At 33.1% G+C, this 24,469-nt stretch overlaps 1 protein-coding gene across 1 annotated transcript in view; it reads right to left on the bottom strand.

Annotated features, from left to right (window-relative positions):
• The window catches only part of KIAA1109 (KIAA1109 ortholog), a 203,457-nt gene that overhangs the window by 160,544 nt on the left and 18,444 nt on the right, over window positions 1-24,469 (bottom strand). The window contains 9 exon segments of the mRNA XM_027600626.2: window positions 2,326-2,476; window positions 4,334-4,413; window positions 6,351-6,544; window positions 6,907-6,988; window positions 9,603-9,659; window positions 9,661-9,787; window positions 20,944-21,008; window positions 22,128-22,206; window positions 23,204-23,320. Coding sequence (XP_027456427.2) covers window positions 2,326-2,476; window positions 4,334-4,413; window positions 6,351-6,544; window positions 6,907-6,988; window positions 9,603-9,659; window positions 9,661-9,787; window positions 20,944-21,008; window positions 22,128-22,206; window positions 23,204-23,320 — 952 coding nt within the window.

The following is a 24,469-nucleotide window of genomic DNA, read 5'->3' as shown; positions in this document are numbered from 1 at the left end:
TAAAAGAATTTTAATTTGGACTTTATGTAAATATGCCCTAATATTTTTTAATGTAACAAAATTAAATACAGTTTAAGAATAATCACACTTTATTCTTAGAAATGCAAAAATATTTTATGTGTCTGTTAAAGCATTGTTTTAATTTTTTTCTTTCAAATATAATAATGTATAAATGTAACTGTTACTTAACAGGATGTAAAAACCCTCATTTTCAACTATTCAATAGTAAATACAGCATGGCTTACTGCAGGAAAAATTTTATCATAAAAGGAAATTTTAAATTCAGTAATTTGAAAAGCATTTGTTTCCTAACCTGAAATTTTAAGCTGTTCACTTTCAAGTCTAATAAATAACCTAACCCAGAACTCAACAAAGTATTGTATTAGCATATTGCAAGAGTTTTCAAATGACAAACTTACTTACTCATTTATCATACAATTGTTAAACAGTTACATTTGATGAGGCAGGTATTACTATATACTAGAGATACAAAGATTAATAGAACATGCTACTTAACAAAGTATATAATTCTTCTAACAATGCTAGGTAGAAAGCACTTTTTAAAACAAGTATAAAAAGAGTCAGTATATCAAGTCAGTATCAGCACTCTTCATTAGTCCATTAACAGCCCAGTAATATCTGCTTCGGTGAATGATTTGGCTTGTATTTCTCCAGTCAAGCTTGTTTATGTACAGAAAAACTAAACTGACTTTAGGCAATGTCTATTTACATAAAAATTTAGATGTTCCCTCATAATTAGAGGTAAATGTTCCCTTCTTTGCTTAAAACTCTTAAGTAGAAATGTGGTTAGAATAAATTAAAATAAGAATTACTTCAAAATTAACAGAATGACTAATAAAAAAAAAAAACAACTCTCAGACACTGTCCAGGATAAAGTCTCTGTTTCTTAACTACCTACAAATCTCCGAACAACCTGTAGAAACTATAAGACAAATCTCCATTGTCATCATGCATTTGCAGAACTATTCCTTTGCCTCAATTATTTGTCCTCTTCCTTTGTTGGATAACTCCTACTTAGGTTTCAAAATTCAACTCACATATTACCTCTACTAAAAAGCCTTCCCAATTCTCTTCTCTGATGAGTTATGTACCTGTTATGGGAAGAATTGTGTCCCCTAAAAATTCATATATTGAAGTCCTAACCTCGAGCACCTGAGAATTTGATGTTCGGAGATAGGATCTTAAGAGAGGTAATTAAGTTAAATGGGGTTGTTAGGATGGGCCCTAATTCAATATGACTAGTGTTCTTCTAAGACAAGGAAATGTGGACACAGAGGCCTACAAGACACACTAAAGGGAAGACCATGGGAAGACCAGGGAAAAGATGACCATCTACAAGCCAAGGAGAGAAGCCTTGAATACACCCTTCCCTCACAGCCCTCAGAAGGAACCAAACCTATCAACACCTTGATCACAGAATTCTAACCTCCAGAACTGCGAAAAACTTCTGTTGTTTAAACTACACAGTCTGTGGTACTTTGTTATGGCAGTCTTAGCAAACTAGTACAGTACCTTTCTAAGTGCTTCATCAAGACTTTTTACTTACCTTTACTACAGCCCTTAATAAAACTCTTTTATTTCTTTTTCCTCACTAAAACTGAACTTTTTTTTTATATTATGTTATGTTAATCACCATACATTACATCATTAGTTTTTGATGTAGTGTTCCATGATTCGTTGTTTGCGTATAACACCCAGTGCTCCATGCAGAACGTGCCCTCTTTAATACCCATCACCAGGCTAACCCATCCTTCCACCCCCCTCCTCTCTAGAACCCTCAGTTTGTTTCTCAGAGTCCATAGTCTCTCATGGTTCGTCTTCCCCTCCGATTCCCCCCCCCCTTCATTTTTCCCTTCCTGCTATCTTCTTCTTTTTTTTTTAAACATATAATGTATTATTTGTTTCAGAGGTACAGGTCTGTGATTCAACAGTCTTACACAATTCACAATGCTCACCATAGCACATACCCTCCCCAATGTCTATCACCCAGCCACCCCATCCCTTTTGTCTCTGAATCTCCACAGCCCAATAATCCCTGGCAAACTCATTGAATACAAAAGAAAAAACAAAGAAACCAATATGCTCCTCATTCACCATTTTTCTAATGGAATTAGCCCCTCCTTCAGAGTGCACTTGTTTATGCCAATTTCTTTACAACTTATAATTTGAATTAAAATGCTTAGTGATATCTTACTCTGCCATAATAAAGTAGCTTATAAAAATATTAAGCTACTTTTTAATAAAATTTATATCATTATCTTAATACATTAAAAGATTTACTAGAAATATAATTTACTCAAGTACCTTTGCCTATCGGCCCATGGCCCATAGTTGAAATCTGTTCCTTTACCACAAACTATATCCAGTCCCCAACATGGAGGCAAATCTTGTAATTTGCAATCCTCACTGCTCATTTCTCCTTCAATATTTTCTTCTGTTTCTTCTGGAACAAGTCCTATATTGCAGAATATACAACAGAAAGACAATTACTTAAAATTACTGCTTCAAGATTCCCTAGATCAGGAATTCTAAAAATGTTGTGCTCTCAGTAATCCTTTACACTCTTAAAAATTACCAAGGATGCACAGTGGGATTTTTTGGTATTATATCAATCATAATTTACTGTATTCAAAATTGAAATTGAGCAATTTTTAAAAATTTTATTTTAACAACTCATTGCATGTTGATGTAATGAAATGTTAAATAAAATTGAACTCATTACATTTCATTTAATAAAATTTAATGAAAATATATGAAAAAAGTATTTTATAAAAATTAAATGAAATTTTAATTCCATTTTTAATGAAAATACTTTTTAATGAAAAATAACCATATTTTCTAAAACTAATTCATTTAGAAATAAGTGTTGGCATTGTTTTTATTTCAGCAAATATCTTTATTGTCCAGCTTAATAGAAAATAAGCAAATTCTCACAGCTGCTTCTGCATTTAATCTGTTGTTTAAGGATTTGAAGAAAACCTATCCTCAAGCAAATAGCTATATAGAAAAGGGAGGAGTATTTTAATAGCTTTTTCAGATAATTTTGGATATTCTTCTCTGACACTATGCCAAAATTCAACAAGTGGTAGTTTCTTAAAAGTTAGTTGCAGTGTGGAATCTGAAACCCTATACTGAATTTTTCATACTCTAATACATTAAAATTTACTGATCTAACACTTTGAATATATCTTTTACCCATGGCATAACTTTGTAGCATCATGCATTTGTAAAATATTGGTTCAAAGAGACACACATATGTTTTCCAAATATTGATAAATTTCATCATTAAACATTTTTAAAATCACATTTGTTAATATCACTGGTGGTCTTATCAGAAAAGTCCTTAAACTCACAGTGGCAGACCCAAATTTTCCAAAATTCTGATTCTCATATGGAAACTCAAAATCATTTGTCTCTAGTTGCTCCTTCAAGTAAAACTGGTGCTCCATGAAAAGAGCAAATAATTCAGCTAGAAACTCAACTATACAAGTGCTTTTCCTCCAAACATCAGTATACTTTGGTATGTAGCAGAAGTATATTATGTATACTTGCCGTTTTTTCACACTGAATATTAAAAAGTTTATTCAAGGGTCAAGATTTGACAAAAACAATTTTTACTGCTTAATCAAAGTTTTTTAAACTGATACTGGCATTTGTTTTACTGCAAATGGGTGGCAGTGAAAAAGACAGTGATGACTAGTATAGTTTGGAACCACTGCCTTAATTCATGCTAAAGCACGAAAACTTTCACCCACCATTGCTTTTGTACCAGCAGTGCAAATGTCATATGGTGAAAAAGGCAAGTAATATCCTAGTTTTACTCTGAAAATACTCTGACCTCATAAACCCCATGAAAGGCATAAAAAACCAGAAGTAGGGAAAAAGGCTTAAAAATCCAATGTTTAGCTACTTTCATAAAATTCAAGCCACCTGTGAAGCACTCTAACCAGCTAGATTTCAATCCTTAAACTTCAAGCCTCAAAGGATTTTTTTTTTTTAAGCTAGCATGAACTACCTTAACTGTCACCACATTCTCTAAAGGTTTTTAGACCAGGTTACTTGCATTCACAATTTCTGAGGTATACTTCTGAAAATAGAACAAAAGATTCCTATATTGTTCCTTTGGTCTGAAATAGTAATATTCAATTTTTGATAAATGACACAGACAATTTTTAGGAGGCACTCTTCCACCCACATTTACGATTTATTGATGTTCATTTTATCTTAACTAAGAAGACTTAAAATATTATTAACTATCAACATTTCATAGAATAGAAGTGTAGCTATGAAACACACTTTCAAAGACTAATACCTGGTTCATCCATGTAGTAGTAGATGTCAACATCATTTGACTGCATCACCACAAATCCTTCTCCCATTAATCTTGGTGGTCTATAAGAAGGAGGGGGGATGGCAAACTAAGTACATCTCCAGAATATAAAATGTTCTGTATTCTAATTATGGTAGTAATAATTGAGGACAAAAAGAGAAAAAAAAATCTCAAAAGCAATCAAGTGTAGCATACTGAAAAAGGAAAACAAAACATCTTTTACATAGACAATGAAGTTTTGCGTAGTTGTATTCTATATTAGACTAAATAATAAATTGGTACTGAAAAATTTTTAGTCAATATATTAGTTTCAAAAAGAAAAAATGAAAATGTTTTATATTTTTAAGTTTTAAATGAGAGAATTCAATTTAAAGCAAAGTTTAATTAAATACAATGGAAGAAGAATGATCATTGGAATAACCATATTCTGCATTTACAACAAAAATTTAAAATTAAACTTAAAATTCAACTATTTTATATTAATAATACTTTACAACTTAACAGGAAATATTTTATTATATCTGTAAAATAAAGTTTAATCTGTCAGAAACATTAAATAAGAAAAATACTGTCATTTTTATTTTTAACAACTTTATATCATCTTTGTCTTTATATTATCTATTTGCAAGATTATTTAGTTGATCAACTTGAAAAAATTCTGGAATGAATGTTTCTCTACAATCACTTTCCCACAAACTTCTAATCTTTACTTGCTTTGATTCAACAACTTTTCTCTTTTTCATTCATATACCACATCTTCCTTCCATATCAAAATTAACTTCTCAATCATTAGATAATATATACAAATTCAACAATCTTCTTCTAAATATGTATTAAATGACAAAGGTTAATGTCTAGTATCATTTAATTTCCAAACTTACTTTGAAGAGTGAAAAATACAATTTTACATCTTTTTATAAAAATTAATAAAACACCTTTTTATCTTACTCTAGTAAAGTTCACAAAGTCCAGATTTATTCAGTATTATAACTTTTACCCATAATATATAGAATTGTGTACACAGTCCACATTCTACAAGATGCTTAGCAAAGTCTGTGATTATGAAGAATAAGATGAGGTAAACCCACAGCCTCTCTGCTACCCACGTAGGGAAAAACCTCTCCATCATCCTAATGATGGAGAAATCTAATAAGCAAGCTAGCCAAAAGTTGGAACTAAGAAGGAATAATTATGCTTTTTATAACCTCATAAATTTCATACTGCCTGCACACAAAAACAAAAGCTGGGACAGTTCTAAAACTGTATCATCCAAACTTCACCAGTTTTCTAAGAGTAATTTAGATTCAATTTTCAACTTTTTATTAACTCAAAATGGTATTCCACTATACTGCATTTGTTGAATGCAGTTCAAACATTTTCTAACCTACAAACATCAGGTTTGGCTTAAATGCCCAAAATAAGTTTCCCAAGTATACTGAGGAGGAGAAAAGGGTAGAAAATTTATAGTAATAATCTTAGAGGAAAATATTTAAAATTAGAGTTCATCAATGGATAATATATCCATTTATAATTATAAAACAAGACTACACTGTTAACTGATTTAATAGAGAAATATGCCCAACATAGAGTATATCATTGGTTTTTGATGTGTGTTCAACAATTCATTAGTTGCATATAACACCCAGTGCTCATCACAACATGTGCCCTCCTTAATACCCATCACCTGGTTACCCCATCCCCCACCCCCCTCCCTTCTGTAACCCTCAGTTTGTTTCCTGGAGTCCAGAGCCTCTCATGGCTTGTCTCCCTCTCTGATTTCTTCCCATTTGTCCACAATAGCCAAACTATGGAAGGAGCCAAGATGTCCTTCAACAGATGAATGGATTAAGAAGATGTGGTTCATACATATGATGGAATGTTACTTAGCCTTCAGAAAGGATGAATACCTACCATTTGCATTGACATGGATGGAACTGGAGGGGATTATGCTAAGTGAAATAAGTCAATCAGAGAAAGACAATTTATAAGACTATCTTACTCATCATTTTGAAGACCAACATATCTTGGACTAGGAACAAGCATTACTCGAACATTTTCAAGCTTCCCTTTCACAATATGCATGAATTGGTCAAGATGACTAGAAGGTGGTTTTGTAGTATAAGTTAAGAAAGCATCATCAAAGTTGATACATAGAGTTTGAGGCTGGTAATGATTTCCAAAGGCCAAACGTCCCTAAAAGATGGATAAGAGAAATTATGCTGTAATATACAGACCATATATTTTTCCTTAGTTGACCTAATAACAAACATTTTCAAGCAACAACTAAATGATTCCACTTTAGCACTATACACTATCCAAATTACTCCACTGATCAATCTAGACCAGTGTTTAAAGAAATCTAAGTACTTGTGAATAAAGTAGCCCTTAAGACCTAAGAAATGTGTGCTAAGATGGTATTGGCGTTGAAATAATTCTTTCACACTTTTATGAACTTTGGAACCCCAAAATTACTTTCTTAAGTGAAAATTTTATTTGCAAAAATAAGAGTTTCATTATTAACCCACCAAACATTAATTGCAGCAGAATTTACTTACTGTGCTCACATTGACCTTTATGACTGGAATAAGTGATCTCCATGAAGATGTTGGGTCTTGAGATTCTGTTTTTACTTTAACTCTGAGAAAAATAAAAATAAAAATAGAAATAGACATACATAAGAAAAGCTTAAATAGCTGAGAACACAGCTGACTTCTTCATAATACACAGTAATACCAGCTGTAACTTTCCAAATACATCTACTAGCGATTGCTCCAGTAAACAAATAATGACAACATCTAACAGAATACTAATATCTCTCAAATATCTCTTGGAAGGCACTCTATCATATATCAATTTTTAGACTGGCAAGGTATAATAACAAAATTATGTTTTCAGAGTAATAAGTTTTAATGACAAAAGTATAAATTATGATATGTTGTCATTACATAGACCATTATACTCACTATGACATTCTATAAGACAACCTAATTACTAATACTAAAATAACAAATAACCAAGGTACAAGTCACATTGATATTTTCTACTGTTTTAAGCACTTTTGACAACTCAGCTGATCCTTTCCCTTCCTTATCCCTATCACTTTGTGACAGAATAATTTCCTCTCGGTAAAATGAAAATGATAGGTCAAGAATAAGAAAAAAAGAAACTGGTCACATACAAAGTACACAAAATTTAAGATATGAAAATTTCACAGCAAGTCACCAATGATTTCAGATGAGAACTCAAGGCATAACTCTTCAATAACCCAGTAACTCCTAAATCATATTTCTGAGGCCATCTCCACTAAGGTAGCCCTCAGTGCTTAAAACTAAATTTGAAACTGACCTCACTATCTCCCCTCTAACCTGCTCTTTCTCTGAGGTTCCATGAGCATGACCACTAATTAAATTAGAAACTGGATTCATTATTAACTCATCCTTCTTACTCATTCTCCACACCTAATCTATCACTGTCTTATGGATTCATTTGCCTAAGTATATCTAGAATCCATCCACTTCTCTCCCTTCTCCTTGTTACCAACCCAATTGATGATCATCTCTTCCCTGAACTGTCACATCTTTCTTCTTCCTCAAACTGTATAACTTTTATTTCCTTTTGTCTTATTGCAGTAGGTAGTACTTCCAGTACAAAGTTGAAAAGGAGTGGCTTAAGGGGACATCCTTGCTTTGTACCTGATCTTAGTGAGAAAGCTTCTATTTTCTTACCATTAAGTATACTGTTAACCATAGGGTTTCTATAGATATTCTTTATCAAGTCAAAGAAGTTCTCCTTTATTCCTAGTTTACTGTGAGATTTTAATCATGATGAGTGTTGGATTTTGTCAAATACTTATTCTGCATCTATTGATATGATCATTTGATTTTTCATTTTTAGCATGTTAATTGATTTTTGAATGTTGAACTAGCCTTGTTTACCTAATAGTTTTTTAAGTAGATGATGAGGAACATTTATTCCCAACTAAATACTTCATGGATATTATGTCCAAGGCACCAAGCTGAGGTATTGGGGATACTGAGAATATGACAACTGTTCTGTTTTGAGGGAATCTGTACCCTAGAATGGGAGTAAGAATAGTTACAATAGGCAATTTTAGTGCAAGAAGTGTTACCTTAGGAAAAAGAATAGAATTCTGTGGGCACACATAGAAGGATCAGGGAGACCTGAAGGGCGAATGAATTAGGCAAAGAAGATGAGTCTTCCATAGAGAAGAAACATCATATACAACAAAGAAGTTGTTTACTGAGGCTAGAGTGGATTAAGGTGGGAAAGAAAGAAATAAGACTTTCTTTGTTTGCAGATGACACAATCATCTGTGTAGACAATCTGGAAGAACTGACAAAACTCCTGGAACCAATAAGTGATTATAACAAGGTTGTGGGATTCAAGATTAATAATAAACAACAATCATTTTCCCAAATACCAGCAACGAACAAGTGAAATTTGAAATTAAAACCACAATACCATTTACATTAGCACCATAAAAATGAAATACTTAGATATAAATTTAACAATATATATAGAAGATCTACATAAGGAAAAGTATAAAATTGTGATGAAAGATAGCAAGCAATCAAATAAATAGACATTTCATGTCACTGATATGAAGATTCAATATGATTAAGATGTTAAGTTTTTCCTAACTTGATCTATAGATTCAATATAATCCAAACTGAAATCCCAACAAGTTGTTTTGTGAATATTGACAAATTGATTCCAAAGTATATATGGAGAAGCAAAAGACCCATAATAGCCAACATACCATTGAAGGAAAACAACAAAGTTAGAGGACTGACACTACCTGACTACAAGACTTACTGTAAAACTACAGTAATCAAGATAGTGAGGTACTGGTGAAAAAATAGATACATAAGTCAATGTAACAGAAACAATGTAGAGAGCCCAGAAACAAATAAAACAAAATCATAGATTTGTATCTTAACTATGTATATATGTGTATATATTTATGTACATGCACTCAAAAGAAAAAAACACAAATAGACAACAGTAGTTATCAATATGGAGGTAAGTAGAACTAGTAAGCAGAACAAGACTGCTTTTTACATTATATAATTCTGTATTATAAAGGAATTATATAATTTATGTGAATGTAAGTTTTAGTCAAACCGCAAAGAAAGACTAGGCTAGGTTTAGGTGAGTAGCATCGACGATATTCTAATAAAAGTGAATGTTTAATGTTAGAGATTAATAAAATTCAAGTGTGACTATGAACCTTTCAATTTTGGACTGGGTTCTTGTTCTTCCATTTTCCCGCGTTTTATCATCCTCTTCTGGGTGGAATTATTGTTGGTTCCAAACCAAACAATTCTTGAAGACGTCCATAAAGATCCGAACGATTATAGACATGAAATTCAAAGTCATTGACTGTGATGTATAATCTGGTTTCCGCCTTTGGATCTAAACATACCAATTACAAAAAAAAGTTTTTTAGTCAACTTTTTTAAAAACTTGAAGTTTTTAGTCAAATTTTTTCTCACAGCTAAAATAACTATTTTAAAACATAATTCTATGATCAAGAGAATTTCAAAAACTTAAAAATATATAATTTATTTAATATATATAACATAAATATACAAAATATATAAATATATTTTACTTTATTTTTTTAAGTTTCTTTTTCTTTTTTTAAGATTTTATTTTTTGTCAAGAGAGAGCATAAGCGGGGGGGGGGGGAGTGGTAGGCAGAGGAAGAAGCAGACTCCCTGCTGAGCAAGGAGCCCAATGTGGGACTCGATCCCAGGACCCTGGGATCTTGACCTGCATCAAAGGCAGACACTTAACCGACTCAGCCACCCAGGCATCCTTATAAATATATTTTAAAAAATATATAAAACACCAGCAAAAGAAAGAAAAAAGCTGATGTTACTGTAGTATTCCAGTTTAGCATTCTAAAACAACCTGGATTTCTAAATTCTGGCTGTATAACAGAATTTAAAGATTTTATGCTAAAAACAGCAAAGTGGCCTTTACAGACCAAAAGTAAAACTTTATCCTAATAATAAATTTATAATAAAGTATATGAATAGGAAAATGCTCAAAGTATGATGCATTAAACATCACATTAGTATTTAAATTTTTGTATCACAGAAACAAAGATTTTTCATAAATACTAGTTTATTTTTTACAACTACACAATACTATGGTATGCGTGGGTGGCTCAGTTGGTTAAGCATCTGCCTTTGGCTCAGGTCATGATCCCAGGGTCTTGGGGATCGAGTCCCACATTGGGCTCCCTGCTCAGTGGGAAGCCTGCTTCTCCCCTCTGCCTGCTGCTCCCCCTGCTTCTGCTCTCTCACTCTCACTCTCTCTTTGACAAATAAACCAAAATCTTAAAAAAATTTTCTTTAAATAAAACTACACAATACCAAAACCAAGATCTTATAAACTGCAGACTTCAAACAATAATCTTCTCAAGTAAAGGACATAATTACCTTAGGTATAAGTAACAATAGTAATTATTAAATCCAACAACAAAATGATAGATGGGGTACTTGTTTCTACTGAGAAAATAAGACACTGTATCACATGTCAACCAAGAGGGTCAGAAAAAAGGTACCATAGTGCTTTCTTTAGTGTGTTCTACATTATACATGTTTTTTTTTGAGACTGCCTTTTTTAACCTTTATTCATTTTTCTCTCTATCAAATTCAATTGAAGGACAATTAAAATTAGATATGATCAGTTAGAAGGGCTTATTTTTTTAAAATGGCTATGGAGAACTGTTACTTTCATTACAGTAGCTTAAGCTATGTTTAAATATGAAGTACACACCTTTAGTAATATACCAAATTACACCAAAATTAATTTCTTCTCTAGTTACTAGAAATAAAAAAGCGTAAGAAATGTCAAAGACCCTAAATAAATGTAAATTTTAGTTTAAAATGAACAAACGAAAAATACTGTCACTCATACTTCAAAAATAAACCTTGGAAAATGAATCAACAACATTCATTTTTTATACAGTAATACTTTTAGTTCTACTCCAATCTAGGTTTTTTTTCTCACCACTTCCTAATTAAGAAAAGAAAAAGATAAGCCTAATCCTTAAAAACAAACAAACAAACAAAAAAACAATGTTTAGGAGCTGTAATTTTTTCTGGCATTTTTTAAATAACTCTTGACCTATGTTTCCTCCTGTTTCTTCAGACTTATCACAGGCCTAAAAACTAAGACAATCCCCTAAACTATTACAATCAAGTGTTTTACCCCTTTTTCTTGCTATAGGCCAAATTCTTAAAATTAAAATAAAAAGAATAGGAACCACTGTTTTTTAATACATTTGGAGCATTCTAAAGACATGACAGTAATAAATATCATCATCCATTTTTAAGTAAATCATCAAACTCTACCACTAATTAGTTTTAAACCTTTCCTCAGTAATCATCCACAACCTCTTCCCAAAATGCCAGGGTCAACTACCCAGAAAATTACTCAAATATTTCCAATTTGATACATTAACAGGTATCTCACACTTGATATTTCCAACTGAACATCTGCTTTTCTCAGATGACCAAATGTAATCCACAATATTCCCCATCTTATCAATACTAAGTCAATCTTTTCAATTACTCAAGCCAAAAAATTCTCTCTTTCGTGTCCCAGATAGTATCAGCAAATTCTGTCAGATTTCCTTTCAACATATATCCAAAATCCAACCACTTCTCACCACTCTAGCTCAAGTCACCATCAACTTACACCTGTTTTAATACACGAGCCTCCTAACTAGTCTCCATGCTTCTGCCCTTATTCCCCTTACGTGGGTGCTTTACACATCTTTACAGATCTTACAAAAACCTAACTGAAATCATGTTACTCTTCTGTTCCCTAACTTTTTGATGGCTTCCCCTTCCCTTCAGATTAATATCAAGGTCCTTTAAGTGACCTATAAAATCCTACAGGATCCATACTCTTCTCTCCTAATCTCTCCAAAAAACTGGTCTCAACTTTGGTAATGATATGAACAAACAGGAAATGTTCTTTCCCAGACATTTACAACTCATTTCCTTACTTGTTTCATGTTTCTGTTTAACTATCCCCAAACAATAAAACCTTTACTGACTTCCCTATGTAAAAGAGAGCCCTCTCCACAACCAGCACTCCCTATTCTACTGAATCTGATTTTCCTAAATGCCATATTTTCCTCACTCATTCCTCAAGGCTATATATATTTACTTGTTAATTACCCGAATCCCTCCCAACTTGAATGAAGCAAGATCTGTAAGAGAAGGAACTTGCTTTATCCAATGTTGTATCCCTGGTATCTACAATTCTTAGCACATAGGACTCATTTGTTTCAAAGAATAACAGCATCTTACCACAAATCATACTCCTAAGTAAAATAAAAATATCCACACACGGATCTTAGAATTTTTGAAAACCCTATATGTAGAAGCATAATAACTGCAAAGTGGCATATTTTTCTATTCCCCCATTGATCCATACAAGTAGGAATGAATTATTATGCAATTCTTCAAGGTCATAAATTACTCAATCAAAATCTACCTCAAAACTCATTTAGGTCATTTGTTTTCAAATTTACTTACAGAATAGTTTACCAGGGTCCCTGAATACAAATGCCCTGATCATTAGGACCATGTTATAAAAGCCAGTGGATGAGCTGTAGTAGCAGCAATGGGGAAAATTAAGAGTCTGAACTAGCCCCTAATTGGATCAGCAGTGATGAATAAACAAAAAGTGACTGTATAAAAATGGAAATAAGATTCCTCTCAATTTCATCACTAACTTACTGGACATGCACAACTGATTCTCTTCTTTCAGAATAACTGATATGATTTGAATGTGGCTACATTAACTTAATAAGGACACCAAGGCACAAAGATAAAGGTATTAATCTCTGAAAACATTTTGACAACATTGACAAACACTAAATACTTGATACTAAAATACTGGAAGATCCCCTCAACAATACCTACCCTATCTTTCCAACTTCTTTGGCATTAATATTTATTTATTGTTGCCTCCCCCCACTAGAATGCAAACTCCATTAGAGAAGCATTTTTCCTGTTGTGTTTACTATTATATCCTTAAAACAATGCCTGGTACATAGGAGGTGCTCAATAAATATGTTAAATCATTAAATAGAAATAATAAGTGGGTTTTTTAAAATAAGATTGAACATGGACATTAAGGAGAGCACAATGTAATGAGCACTGGGTGTTACATAAGACTGGTGAACCACTGAACTCTACACCTCTGAAACTAGTAACACCCCATATGTAAATTAATTGAATTCAAATTAAAAAATGAAAAACAAAACAAAAATAAGATTGAATAAAATGCCTAGACCACTCTTTTCCTTCCAAAAATCACTTCAGAAAAATAATAGCAAATCCATAAGCATTTTAAAAGCACCTATTGGTTTTGTATTTTAAAAGAGAAAGATTTAGCTGCATTCACAAAGCATTTTTTTATTTGTTCTGCTAGTTCTATTTGTTTCACCTGCATTAAAATTACTATTCCAGCCAGCAAGCTATGTGATTAAACAATAAAGGAGAACTCTACACCTGGCTTACATGGCTGTATTCTCTTCAGGGCCTTTGTCCAGGATCTTTTGTCAATAATCTCAACTTTCTATGATCCCTGGGGAATATTCTATATAGCAAATATAGCAATACCCTTTCCAGCCCCCTACCCCATCCTAACATACACACAAAGATGTGAAGTACTGGCACACTTACAATCTCACCTTCACACAGTAAATCGATACAGAGCCCCACATACAGAGATACCCCACACACACAATGTGCCTGTTGATTTGGAAAGGTAACCTCATAAATATCTCCGCTGACAGATGAGCACATTCCCGAAAGATAGACATCTTTTCCAAAGACATGTATCTCCTCTTCCAAGGAATGTGCATGTACACACACATATACATGCACACACAGCTTCTTTAATTAAAAAAAAAAAAAAAAAAGCTGGGGACTCCTGCATTGGATTCTCCAGAAACTGGAGAAAAGTAGTAACTAAACAGTAGAAAGACTGTAAGACTGGATCCATGTGACATCATTTTTACTAATGTGACCTAAGGCAAGTACCGTAACCACTGTGAGCCTCATTTTTCCCATCTATAAAATAAGAATATTAGACACCTGGGTGGCTCAGTTGGTTAAGCCCAAGTGGGGCTCTCTGCTCAGTGGGGAGCCTACTTCTCCCTCTGCCTGTTGCTTCCTCTGCTTGTGCACACTCTCTCAAACAATAAACAAAATCTTTTTAAAAAATTGTTTAAATAAATAAAATGAGAATATCTCTACCTACCTGTAGGACTGTCATACAAAATAAATACTACTTTCCTTGTTTCTGCAGGTCAAATTCTTACTAGTCATATAAATTATGCATTCACTTTCAATTTATAAGTTCTTTTTTTAAAATAATCTTTCATTGGAGCACCTGGGTGGCTCAGTCATTAAGTGGCTGCCTTCAGCTCAGGTCATGATCCCAGGACCCTGGGATCGAGCCCACATCGGGCTCCCTGCTCCACGGGAAGCGTTCTTCTCCCTCTCCCACTCCCCTGCTTGTGTTCCCTCTCTCTCTGTGTCTCTCTGTCAAATAAATAAAATCTTTTAAAAAAATAAAAATAAAAATAAAAATAAAATAAAATAATCTTTCATTTCATAATATGATACATTGTTAATAATAATAAAAGCAGCTCATCTCTACTGAACATATGCTCTATTCCAGGGACTCTTCTAGACACTCTCTTCAGCTAATTTCATGTAATCATCACAGCAACCCTGTCAGTTGAAGCCCAAGATTACACAACTAGAAAGTAGCAGAGAGAATCCAAGGTTCTAAATACTAGGTCTTAACCATAAAATTACTTATCAATTATATTAATAAATGCAATGATGTTTTCAAAAAAATGTTATTAATCCCTGAAAACAGAAATGCATCAAGAATCCAGTTATTTCTTTGTAATTTCATGAAAAACTGATCAATATTCAAAGCTTCAATGCAATATTTAAAACTGTTAAATTCTAGTAACATTAGATCTCTCAATGACATTTATTCCTCCTGGGAATTTTAAAAGCAGTTTTTTTAAGTTTCATTCATTCTGATGACACTGAAAGTCAAAGCAAAAATTATTTAATTTATATATAATTTAAGAAAGGTATAATCATTGACTCTTTTTTTTTTTTTTTTTTAAGTAGTCTCCATGCCCAGCGTGGAGCCCAACGTGGGTTTTGAATTCACGACCCTTAGATGGGAGACCTGAGCTGAAATCAAGAATTGGGACACTTCACGGGCACTTAACCCACTGAGCCACCCAGGCGCCCCAGATGACTCTTTTAAATCTCATCTCTACACTGACATTGTTCTATCTCTGAAGGCAGAAATCTTCTCATATCCTTATCATCTAATATTTACCTAATGGACCCCCCAAAAATGTTTGTTAATAAATACACAATCAGATAGATATAAATTATAAATATAAAAGGCTCTTCACTTAATAAGTAGTTAATTTATGGAGGAAAAAAAGGTAAATGAGTGTTGTAGAACTGCTTAAGTCTCCTGAGCAAACAGCTAATTGAGACTTCTTGTTTCCAAAGGGAAATTAGGAAAAAGGCACTTATTTAATTATGTAATTGGGACACATGCTATTTGTAGCAAAAAAAGCTGAAGTGCAAAGTGCTGCCAGGCCTTGTGATACTTGGAATCAATACTTAATACAAAGACAAAATAGTCTACTGACCTTTTAAATTGTTAAGCGATTTTTATTTCCTGTATTTAACAAACAAGATTTAGATGCTATAAATTTAAAGTACTAGATTATATTAGGCTAAAACTTCTAAATGACAAAATAACAGAAAGGGACATACTTTACCATCATCCTTTCACTTCTTAGCAATGTAAGAACTTCTCTAGATAAGAAAGATGCATGCCTGGTTATTTAGATTGGTATTCATTTAAACACTGTATCATCACATATTAAGAGGTAATTGGTTCTGCTACTTATTTTCCAAAAGAATGGCTTAAAATCAACTATCCTAAAAACCAAAATAAAGGTTTTTGATGGTTATCCTCACTAATTAGTCTTTGGCCAACAATCATCTATAGCAGATCACTAATTTCATGACCTAGGGAATATTTTACAACAAATTCTATGTTAAACAAATTAGATTTTTTTTTTTAAGATTAAACTGAACAACTGACAACTCTAAATCTACTCCTGCATTAAATTATCCCAACCAAGCTCAATGGCACAGAATTTGAGCACCTGAACACTCCTCTTCTCTCCTAATAAAATAGTTCTAAAGTTTTCTCATGAAAATCTTAGCCTTACCCAGACAGACCTTAGCCTATCTCTTTGGATTGCTAGTGGCCATTATCTATTCAGGCACACACTCCAATTAGGTATCCAAATTTTCCAACAAGAAATGTCAACCATCTCCACTTCTTGCTCAGTTAACTGTGAAAGTACATGATCTGGATCTGACCTTCAGCAGTAAGAAATCATATCTAGACTGTAAGGTCTCATTAGTGAATGTAATTCACTATTTTAATATATATTCCATAATATTGTTCAACTTTTTACCAAAAGCTCAGTTTGCAGCCTACTCATTCTTCTATGTAGTATATTCTATCTCTGAATCATGCTAAACTAATAACGTATTTAGATCAAACCGCTTATTCCTGCATTGCTATTTGGCATTGTGCCTTTATTTTGGAAAGGTGTGACTTAGCATCTTAAGAATGGCAACCTCTGTAACAGAGAATTTTTTTTTTTTTAAGATTTTATTTTTTTGACAGAGAGAGACACAGTGAGAGAGGGAACACAAGCAGGAGGGGTGGGAGAGGGAGAAGCAGGCTTCCCACAGAGCAGGGAGCCCGATGCGGGGCTCATTCCCAGGACTCTGGGATCATGACCTGAGCCAAAGGCGGACGCTTAACAGCTGAGCCACCCAGGCACCCCAAGAATTTCTTTTAAAAGCACATGAGAGAGAAACTTCTTTGACCCTCAGCAAAGCTGTGCTCTTCTTGATGAACACATAGATTTAAATGTTGAAATGTAGGCAAAACTATGAGCAAATAATTAGAATTGCAAATGTGATAACTGATAAAGTCTCCCAACTTTTTTTTTTTTAAAGATTTTATTTATTCGACAGAGAGAGACACAGTGAGAGAGGGAACACAAGCAGGAGGGGTGGGAGAGGGAGAAGCAGGCTTCCCACGGAGCAGGGAGCTCAATATGGGGCTCGATGTGGGGCTCAATCCCAGGACCCTGGGATCATGACCTGAGCCGAAGGCAGAGGCTTAACAACTGAGCCACCAAGGTGCCCTTGGGTCAGCTACTCTTGATCTCATCTATGTATTTTGGTGAAAAGCAATCCACTTTAAGGAGATAAAATGAAGTAATTATTTTCTTCAAAAAAGAAAAAAAAGCTACAAACAATTTAAGATGGTATTCCGCATGTCTAAGAAAATTCTAAAGTGGGCAACCCCATTAGGCTTAGCCTTAAAACTTGCAGTTGCCTCTGGATACTGCAAATTATCATATTCATTCCTCCCATAAGCTGCCACCAGTGTTTTATATAAGAATTTTTAAGAACCTACTTGGTCACATTTGACAAACCTGTTTTATAATACAAGGAACACTAGACTGGAAGTTAGCAGACCTAGGTTTTCATTCTGGCTTTACCATTTATTAGTAACAGGAATTTCTGTTTTTCTATCTGCAAAATGAGGATTTTTGAGATCATTAGTTGTTTCCAAATTGATAAGGGATTTTGGGAAAATCAGTTGTTTCCTAACTGTGTAAGTCCTTGGAATCCTGGGGTAAAGAGCATGGGGTGGGGAAGGGGGGATGTTAGGTCAAATGGGCCTTCTCAACTCATATCCCTATAGTTTCATTGGTTCACAAGAACATCTTAAAACACTGAAAAAAAATACAATAAAATTTCTAATGTAAATATACAAAAAGGCTTTTTTTAAAATATAAACAAGGAGAACTTTTGTTTCAGCTCTGCTGAAATCTCATTAACAATAAAGCTTATGATAACTAAACGTGGGGAAAAAAAACTAAACTGAGACTAAATCAAAAGCACATCATTGCAAGATTAACAGAAGCACGACATGCAGCAAAAATATATGGTCCTAAAGTAAATCTACCTCTCAGGGACAAACTAGATAGACTTTACAAACCAAATTAGAGGCAAAAATACTGGGCCTGCTCAAAGTTAAGTGAATGTGTCAAAAGCTGGGACTGAACTCAAAAGAACTTGGCTCTTAGGAATGAGTGCTAGCCATCTCTGAAGTACAAGTAAAATACCTTTACTTAAATTCCACTTTTAAGGCATACAGTCAAATAAAATATCAAAAATAATCAGGAATATTATCTCCACAAATTTAATGTGGAAATAGTGTAGGAAAATGAATTCAAAATTTTGAATATATTCATATTTGATAAAAGTCAAAACTTAAAAGATTTCCAGTGCACTAACATATTGACTATCTAAAGAACACTTTTTCCTGTGAAAATGCTGAAAGCAATTGCTTAAAAAAAGAGGTAAAAAGGCAGTGTTAACCGATTTTCTAAAACCATAGAGACTTAACACACAGCCATTCTGAATCACAGGAGACAGACAGAAAAGTCTATTTCAAACTACCAAAAGAAAACTTTTATCATTTGAAATCACTTAACCTCTGCTCAAAATTATTTCATAAACTCTTAATTTTTAGAAAACTTTTTCCAGACATGAAATCCGCCCATTCTTTCTAGTCATTCTGATTTCATTAATTCTATATATGTCAAATTGTCATCAATTTATGCCAGTCTTTTCAAGGAAAAGTACATGATGTATTATGTTAAAGGGGAAAAAGCTATGTGGGAAATGCAAGGAAATGACAGTTAAAAAAGACTAAATAATAATGAATAGTGAATTCAAAAGTAATTTAGGCTAGCTCAGTCTTGTGGTAAGTTTAAAAACTTTTGGGAACTTTAAATCTATTTTACCACAGAAACAAAGTTAAAAATGATAGCAAGAATCCTAAGTGTACCCACCAAAAAAAAAAAAAAATTAATTGGAAAATTCCAAAGTTCTACAGACCGTAACCACCATTTCAGAATCTTAATGTGGGGTGCCAGAAACACAGATAGTCCTAATAGCTAAGAAAAGGTGGAAGGGTCTCATCATCTTCTGACACTACTCTCCAAGGCCCCATCTAAAATCTTCTAGAGCAATATTTACCAAAGTTGGTCTGGGGACCTTTGCAGGGATCCCAAGATCTGTTCCAGGGACCAAAAGGTCAAAACTATTTTAACAGTGTTATTATTTGAAGATGTTAAACTTTTTCTCAATCATTCTCCCATGAGTGGACAGTGGAGTTTTTTTTAAAGGCTGTATGTATGATACATGGCACTTTAACAAACTGAACATAAAAGCAGAAGTCAGAATCCAACTATCTTCTATTAAGCCAGACATTAAAAAGATTTGCAAAATATAGAAAATGCCACTCTTCTATCTGGTTTTCTTTTTGCTTTAGAAAAGTTATTCTTCATAAAGTATGGTATTTATTTTAATACATATGGGTTTGTTATAGATATTTTTAATGAAATAAATATTTCTATAGTTATCAGGCTTAATTTATTTTAAAGATTTTATTTATTTTAGAGAGAGAGAGTATGTGAGTGTGAGCAGGGGGAGGGGCAAAGGGAGAGGGAGAGAGAGAATCCCAAGCAGGCTCCAGACCCAGCACAGAACCCAACACAGGCTCAGTCTCAGGACCCTAAGATCATGACCCGAGCTGAAATCAAGAGTCAGACGCCGAACCGACTGAGCCACGAGGCGCCCCCAGGCTGAATTTTGAATGCAGTACATATCAATAAAAATTACATGAATAAAAGCTCTTTGGGGTCCTCAGTAATTTAGAAGAATGTACAGTTCCTGAGATTGAAAAGTTTGAGAACCACTATTCTACACAGTAAAGTCAAGGTCAACATTCCTTGAAGTCACTGGTATGATTAATGTCGGGTAGGAGGGTTAGGGGCACAGGAGCACCTATAGAGTTGTGCAATGAAGACCTCGGGAGAAAATTCTGAGGTGATAAAATTCTGATGATAAAAGCAGAGCTGGAAGAGTCTAGAGCCTTCATTTCCTCTTCCTACTCATCCTTAGCATAGTAGATAAATGAGAATTAGTAGCAGTGTCAGGTAAGACTATGAATAAAGGCACAGAAGCTGAAAAATAAGAAAAGTGTCTTAGTAGAAATGATTAAAGACTACTAGGAAGTCCATTTTAACCACAGATTGGGTTAGGTCCACAGATGTAATAGGAGGTAAGGCTATGGGAGTAAGAGTCATACTGAGGATAACCCTGAATAAGTAATATGCTTAAGTAAATAAACTTAACCAGGCAAAAGGAAAGCTGCTGAAGAATTTTCAGCCAACTGGTGATAAAATCAGAGTTTATAAGTGCCAAAGTTTTAAAAAATATTTTTATCTATTATAAAATGTGAAACGTTTTAATGTCCATAAATGAAAACACTGATCATATAACTAAAGACTTCAAATACATAAAAACATGAAGACTCACCATGTTGTTTCTGTTTTGGATTATACATTTTCCACCACCGAAAAATTATAAATCCATCTTGAATTCTATGCAATATAAATTACAAAAAATGAAAACTTCAGTAACAATTTACTCATTTAATTATTATAAAAAGCAGGCAATTGATAATGAATATGAAAATACAGAAAATTCTCAAAAGATCACTAGTATACATAAATGCTTCATAATCTCTAGTTAAAAATGGAAAAGAGAATTTACGTAGCTCTAAATTAGATTATTCTATTTAGGTAAAATTTAATACCAGATCATACGTAATAGGAAAATGAAGTGCTAACAGAAAAACTTTTTTTCTTTTATAAATGATAATTTTTAAATGGTGTAAAAACTATATAAACAAAAAGCCAAATCTTGAAAGGGGGACATTAGGATGTTAACAGAAACTTTTAAAAAGATACCCCTTCTTCTCTGTAGTCATATATAACCTCATGCCTCAAAAGAATGAACTTATAGCCTCTCAACCTTTACTTTTTACTTTTCTTTTCAAAATAATTTTAGACTCACAAAGAAGTTGCCTCTACTATTTTAAGTGAGGTATGAGTATTGCCAAACCCTACCACCTCTCAACTAATTTAAAACTTTCAAGTTCTAAGTAACAAATGTTAAGATAATCACAAAAACAGAGTAAGCTTTTCTTTCAAGGCCTACAGAAGAAAGAACATAGCAAACATAGTAATTGTCATTTCTTATTATATTCAGATTTGTGTTTCCTCCTTACTGTAAAATTAAAGTAGCTAACAGATACTAAACAATTCTTAAAACTTATTACCTATAATAAGGAGCTAGTGGATGAGTTATCAGCATCCCTGATCCTTGTTTTATGTAAAAAATGACAACCATGAATTCTACAAGAAAAGTGGTCAGGTAATTTAATGGCTCAAGTGTTCATTTAGGAATGAAATGAGATTATTCGTTTCTTTAAGCTGCTATTTGATAAACTTTGTGCCAGTCTAAACCTTAGCTAAATTAATCTATTGATAAAAATATTTTTAAACATCAATTCACCAGATATGATTTACAAAAAAAATTATTTTTGATTTATGGATTTTAAAAAGCAAATCATATTAAATAAAATATCATCAGAAAAAAATTTTTACAATATTTCAAGTTTGTTTAAAATGAGTTTTTTTTTTTTTTTTTTTTTTTACCTAATAGACATGTCTTCCGTAATGTAATAAATTTCACGAACCATGACTTTTCCAGAAAGAACAGAGAAAGAGAAGGACCCTGTTGTAGGGGGGGAAAGAAAAAGTGATTAATGGAATTGTTTTGATCCAGAGTGAGCACTTGAAGCTTAAAATAATCTTAGCATTCAGTTTATTCAATAATTAAATGTTCTCTCCTGACTCCCTCTTGATATCCTTCCAGCCTTACTAATTTTCTATTGCTCTTTCCTCAAATATAACAAAAAGTACAATAAGTACCATCACTATGAACTGAGCTACTAAATAACCATATGAAGACTCTGAAGAGCTGTTTCATATGAATAATTCCCTTAATTATGCACAACTTTAAATAAACCCCAAAGCAGTGACTAATTCACCAACTTTCTCCATTAATTTCTTTGACTCCAGGAACCAGTCATTGCCTCAAATTAGTGGAAGATGACTTAATGTTTGACAGAAATTTTATCTATGTCCACTAAGAAGTACTCTAAGGAAGGCTGGAATGGTTCTAGACAGTGACCTCCCCCATTTTCCCACTGATTGAGGGTTTTCCAAAGCATATTGTTTCCAAATAGACCCTCATATCTGCAAACTTCCCACTTATGAGTAGTTGGAAACTTAAATTAACAATGTAGGCCACAAAATGAAATGCACAAAATGATTCCAACTTATAGATTTTTTAAGTATGGGTTACTGAAAAAAAAAAAAAAGCAAAAACCTCACTGTGCGTTAGCAACTTTCTTTGGATAGTAGAATCCTGAGAAATTTTTATTTTCATATTTTACATGTGCCTATATTTTTCAAATTGTTTTAACGAGCATCTTTTATAAGAAAAAAAATCCAAAAGTTACTATAGAAACCCTTTAAGAAATAAGAATGAGGTGAAGAACTTAACCATGTGATAGAGTCATAGAGTGCTGAATGAGAGAAATTCCAGTTAGGTTAACGTTCATGAAACAAAGGTAAATTTCTAAAGCTACTACCACTAATAAAATATAAATTTTATATATATCTCAAGATTATGCAGGAGAAAAACATTCAGTGTTACTCAAACTTACCAATATGGATATAGCCATGTTTGTATAATCTATTAAGAACCAATGTTAAAATAAGACCAACGTTTCGAGAATTGTAATATGTGAGATAAATAATCCATCCACAGGATAAAATGGTAGCTGTTGGGAGAAAAAAAAATGCAAAAGAATCTCACTATAAGTTTCCTGTACAATCACCTTAATCTCAGTAAAAATTTATCAGTAAAAGTTCATTTAATTACACCCAGGCCTGGGGTGCCTGGGTGGCTCAGTTAAGCATTTACCTCTTGATTTAGGCTCAGGTCATGATCTCAGGGTTGTGAGACTGAGCCCCATACAGGGGGGCTCCATGCTAAGCATGGAGTCTGCTTAAGATTCTCTCTCTCCCTCTCCCTCTGCCCCTCCTCCCTCTCCCTCCGCCCCTCCTCCCACTCCCCTCACCCGATTTTTGCATGCAAGTGCTCTCTCTCAAAAAATAAGAAAGAAGAAAATACTTCCTTTTTTCTGTTTCCTTTTTCACTGTTTTGTACTCTTTGTTATTAAACATATAAACATGTTCTGGAAAGAGAAAGCCCATATTTCTGAGTATTTTGAAGAATATCCATCTTTATCAGGCTAAAAGCTCATTCCCAAGCTACTTCCTACAGGCTACAGTCATTTAAAGAGAAAGAAAACCAATGATTTTTTAAATCAGAGAAAAGGTAGTGTTTCATTTTTAATCAATAATTTCTGCTTTTTAAAAAAAAATGGAAAGAAGTGAGAATTTTGCCCTACTTAAAGGCATATCTATATTAAACAGGCCATTTTATACTATTTTGCTGTAACTGATAAGATAATAACCCACTTTTAAAGAATGCCAGTGAATATGCTACAGTAAATGGTATTTCAAATTTGACCCATTTTTCATGAGAAGTGTATAGTCACCTATAGGATTCATAATATTCCCAAAAGAACCTAGTTCATGAATATACAAAATATAAAAAGAAGAAAGCATTTTCTATAATAAATTTCCTTTTACTTAATCATTTTAAAAGTATAACTATTTTCTAAATTAGGACAAAGTAATGTAAAACAATTTAACATGTACAACCATTTAGCAACATGACATTAAGTTCTTAACTTTTTTAAAAAGTTATTTAATGTGGATAAAACAAAGCAGTCACTGAGTCAAAATACATTTTCTCAGGGTAGCTTAGACTGACAGTGATAACTCTGATGTAGCAAGTGCTATGATTTGCCCACAAAAATTATTTCTAGAACAATTCTTTTGAAAAGTTATTTTGATGATAT

Source organism: Zalophus californianus, chromosome 2 (assembly GCF_009762305.2).
Source record: "Zalophus californianus isolate mZalCal1 chromosome 2, mZalCal1.pri.v2, whole genome shotgun sequence".
Lineage (NCBI taxonomy): Eukaryota > Metazoa > Chordata > Mammalia > Carnivora > Otariidae > Zalophus > Zalophus californianus.
The sequence above is the reverse complement of the archived record's forward strand: the minus strand, read 5'-3'. Positions and strand labels throughout refer to the sequence as shown.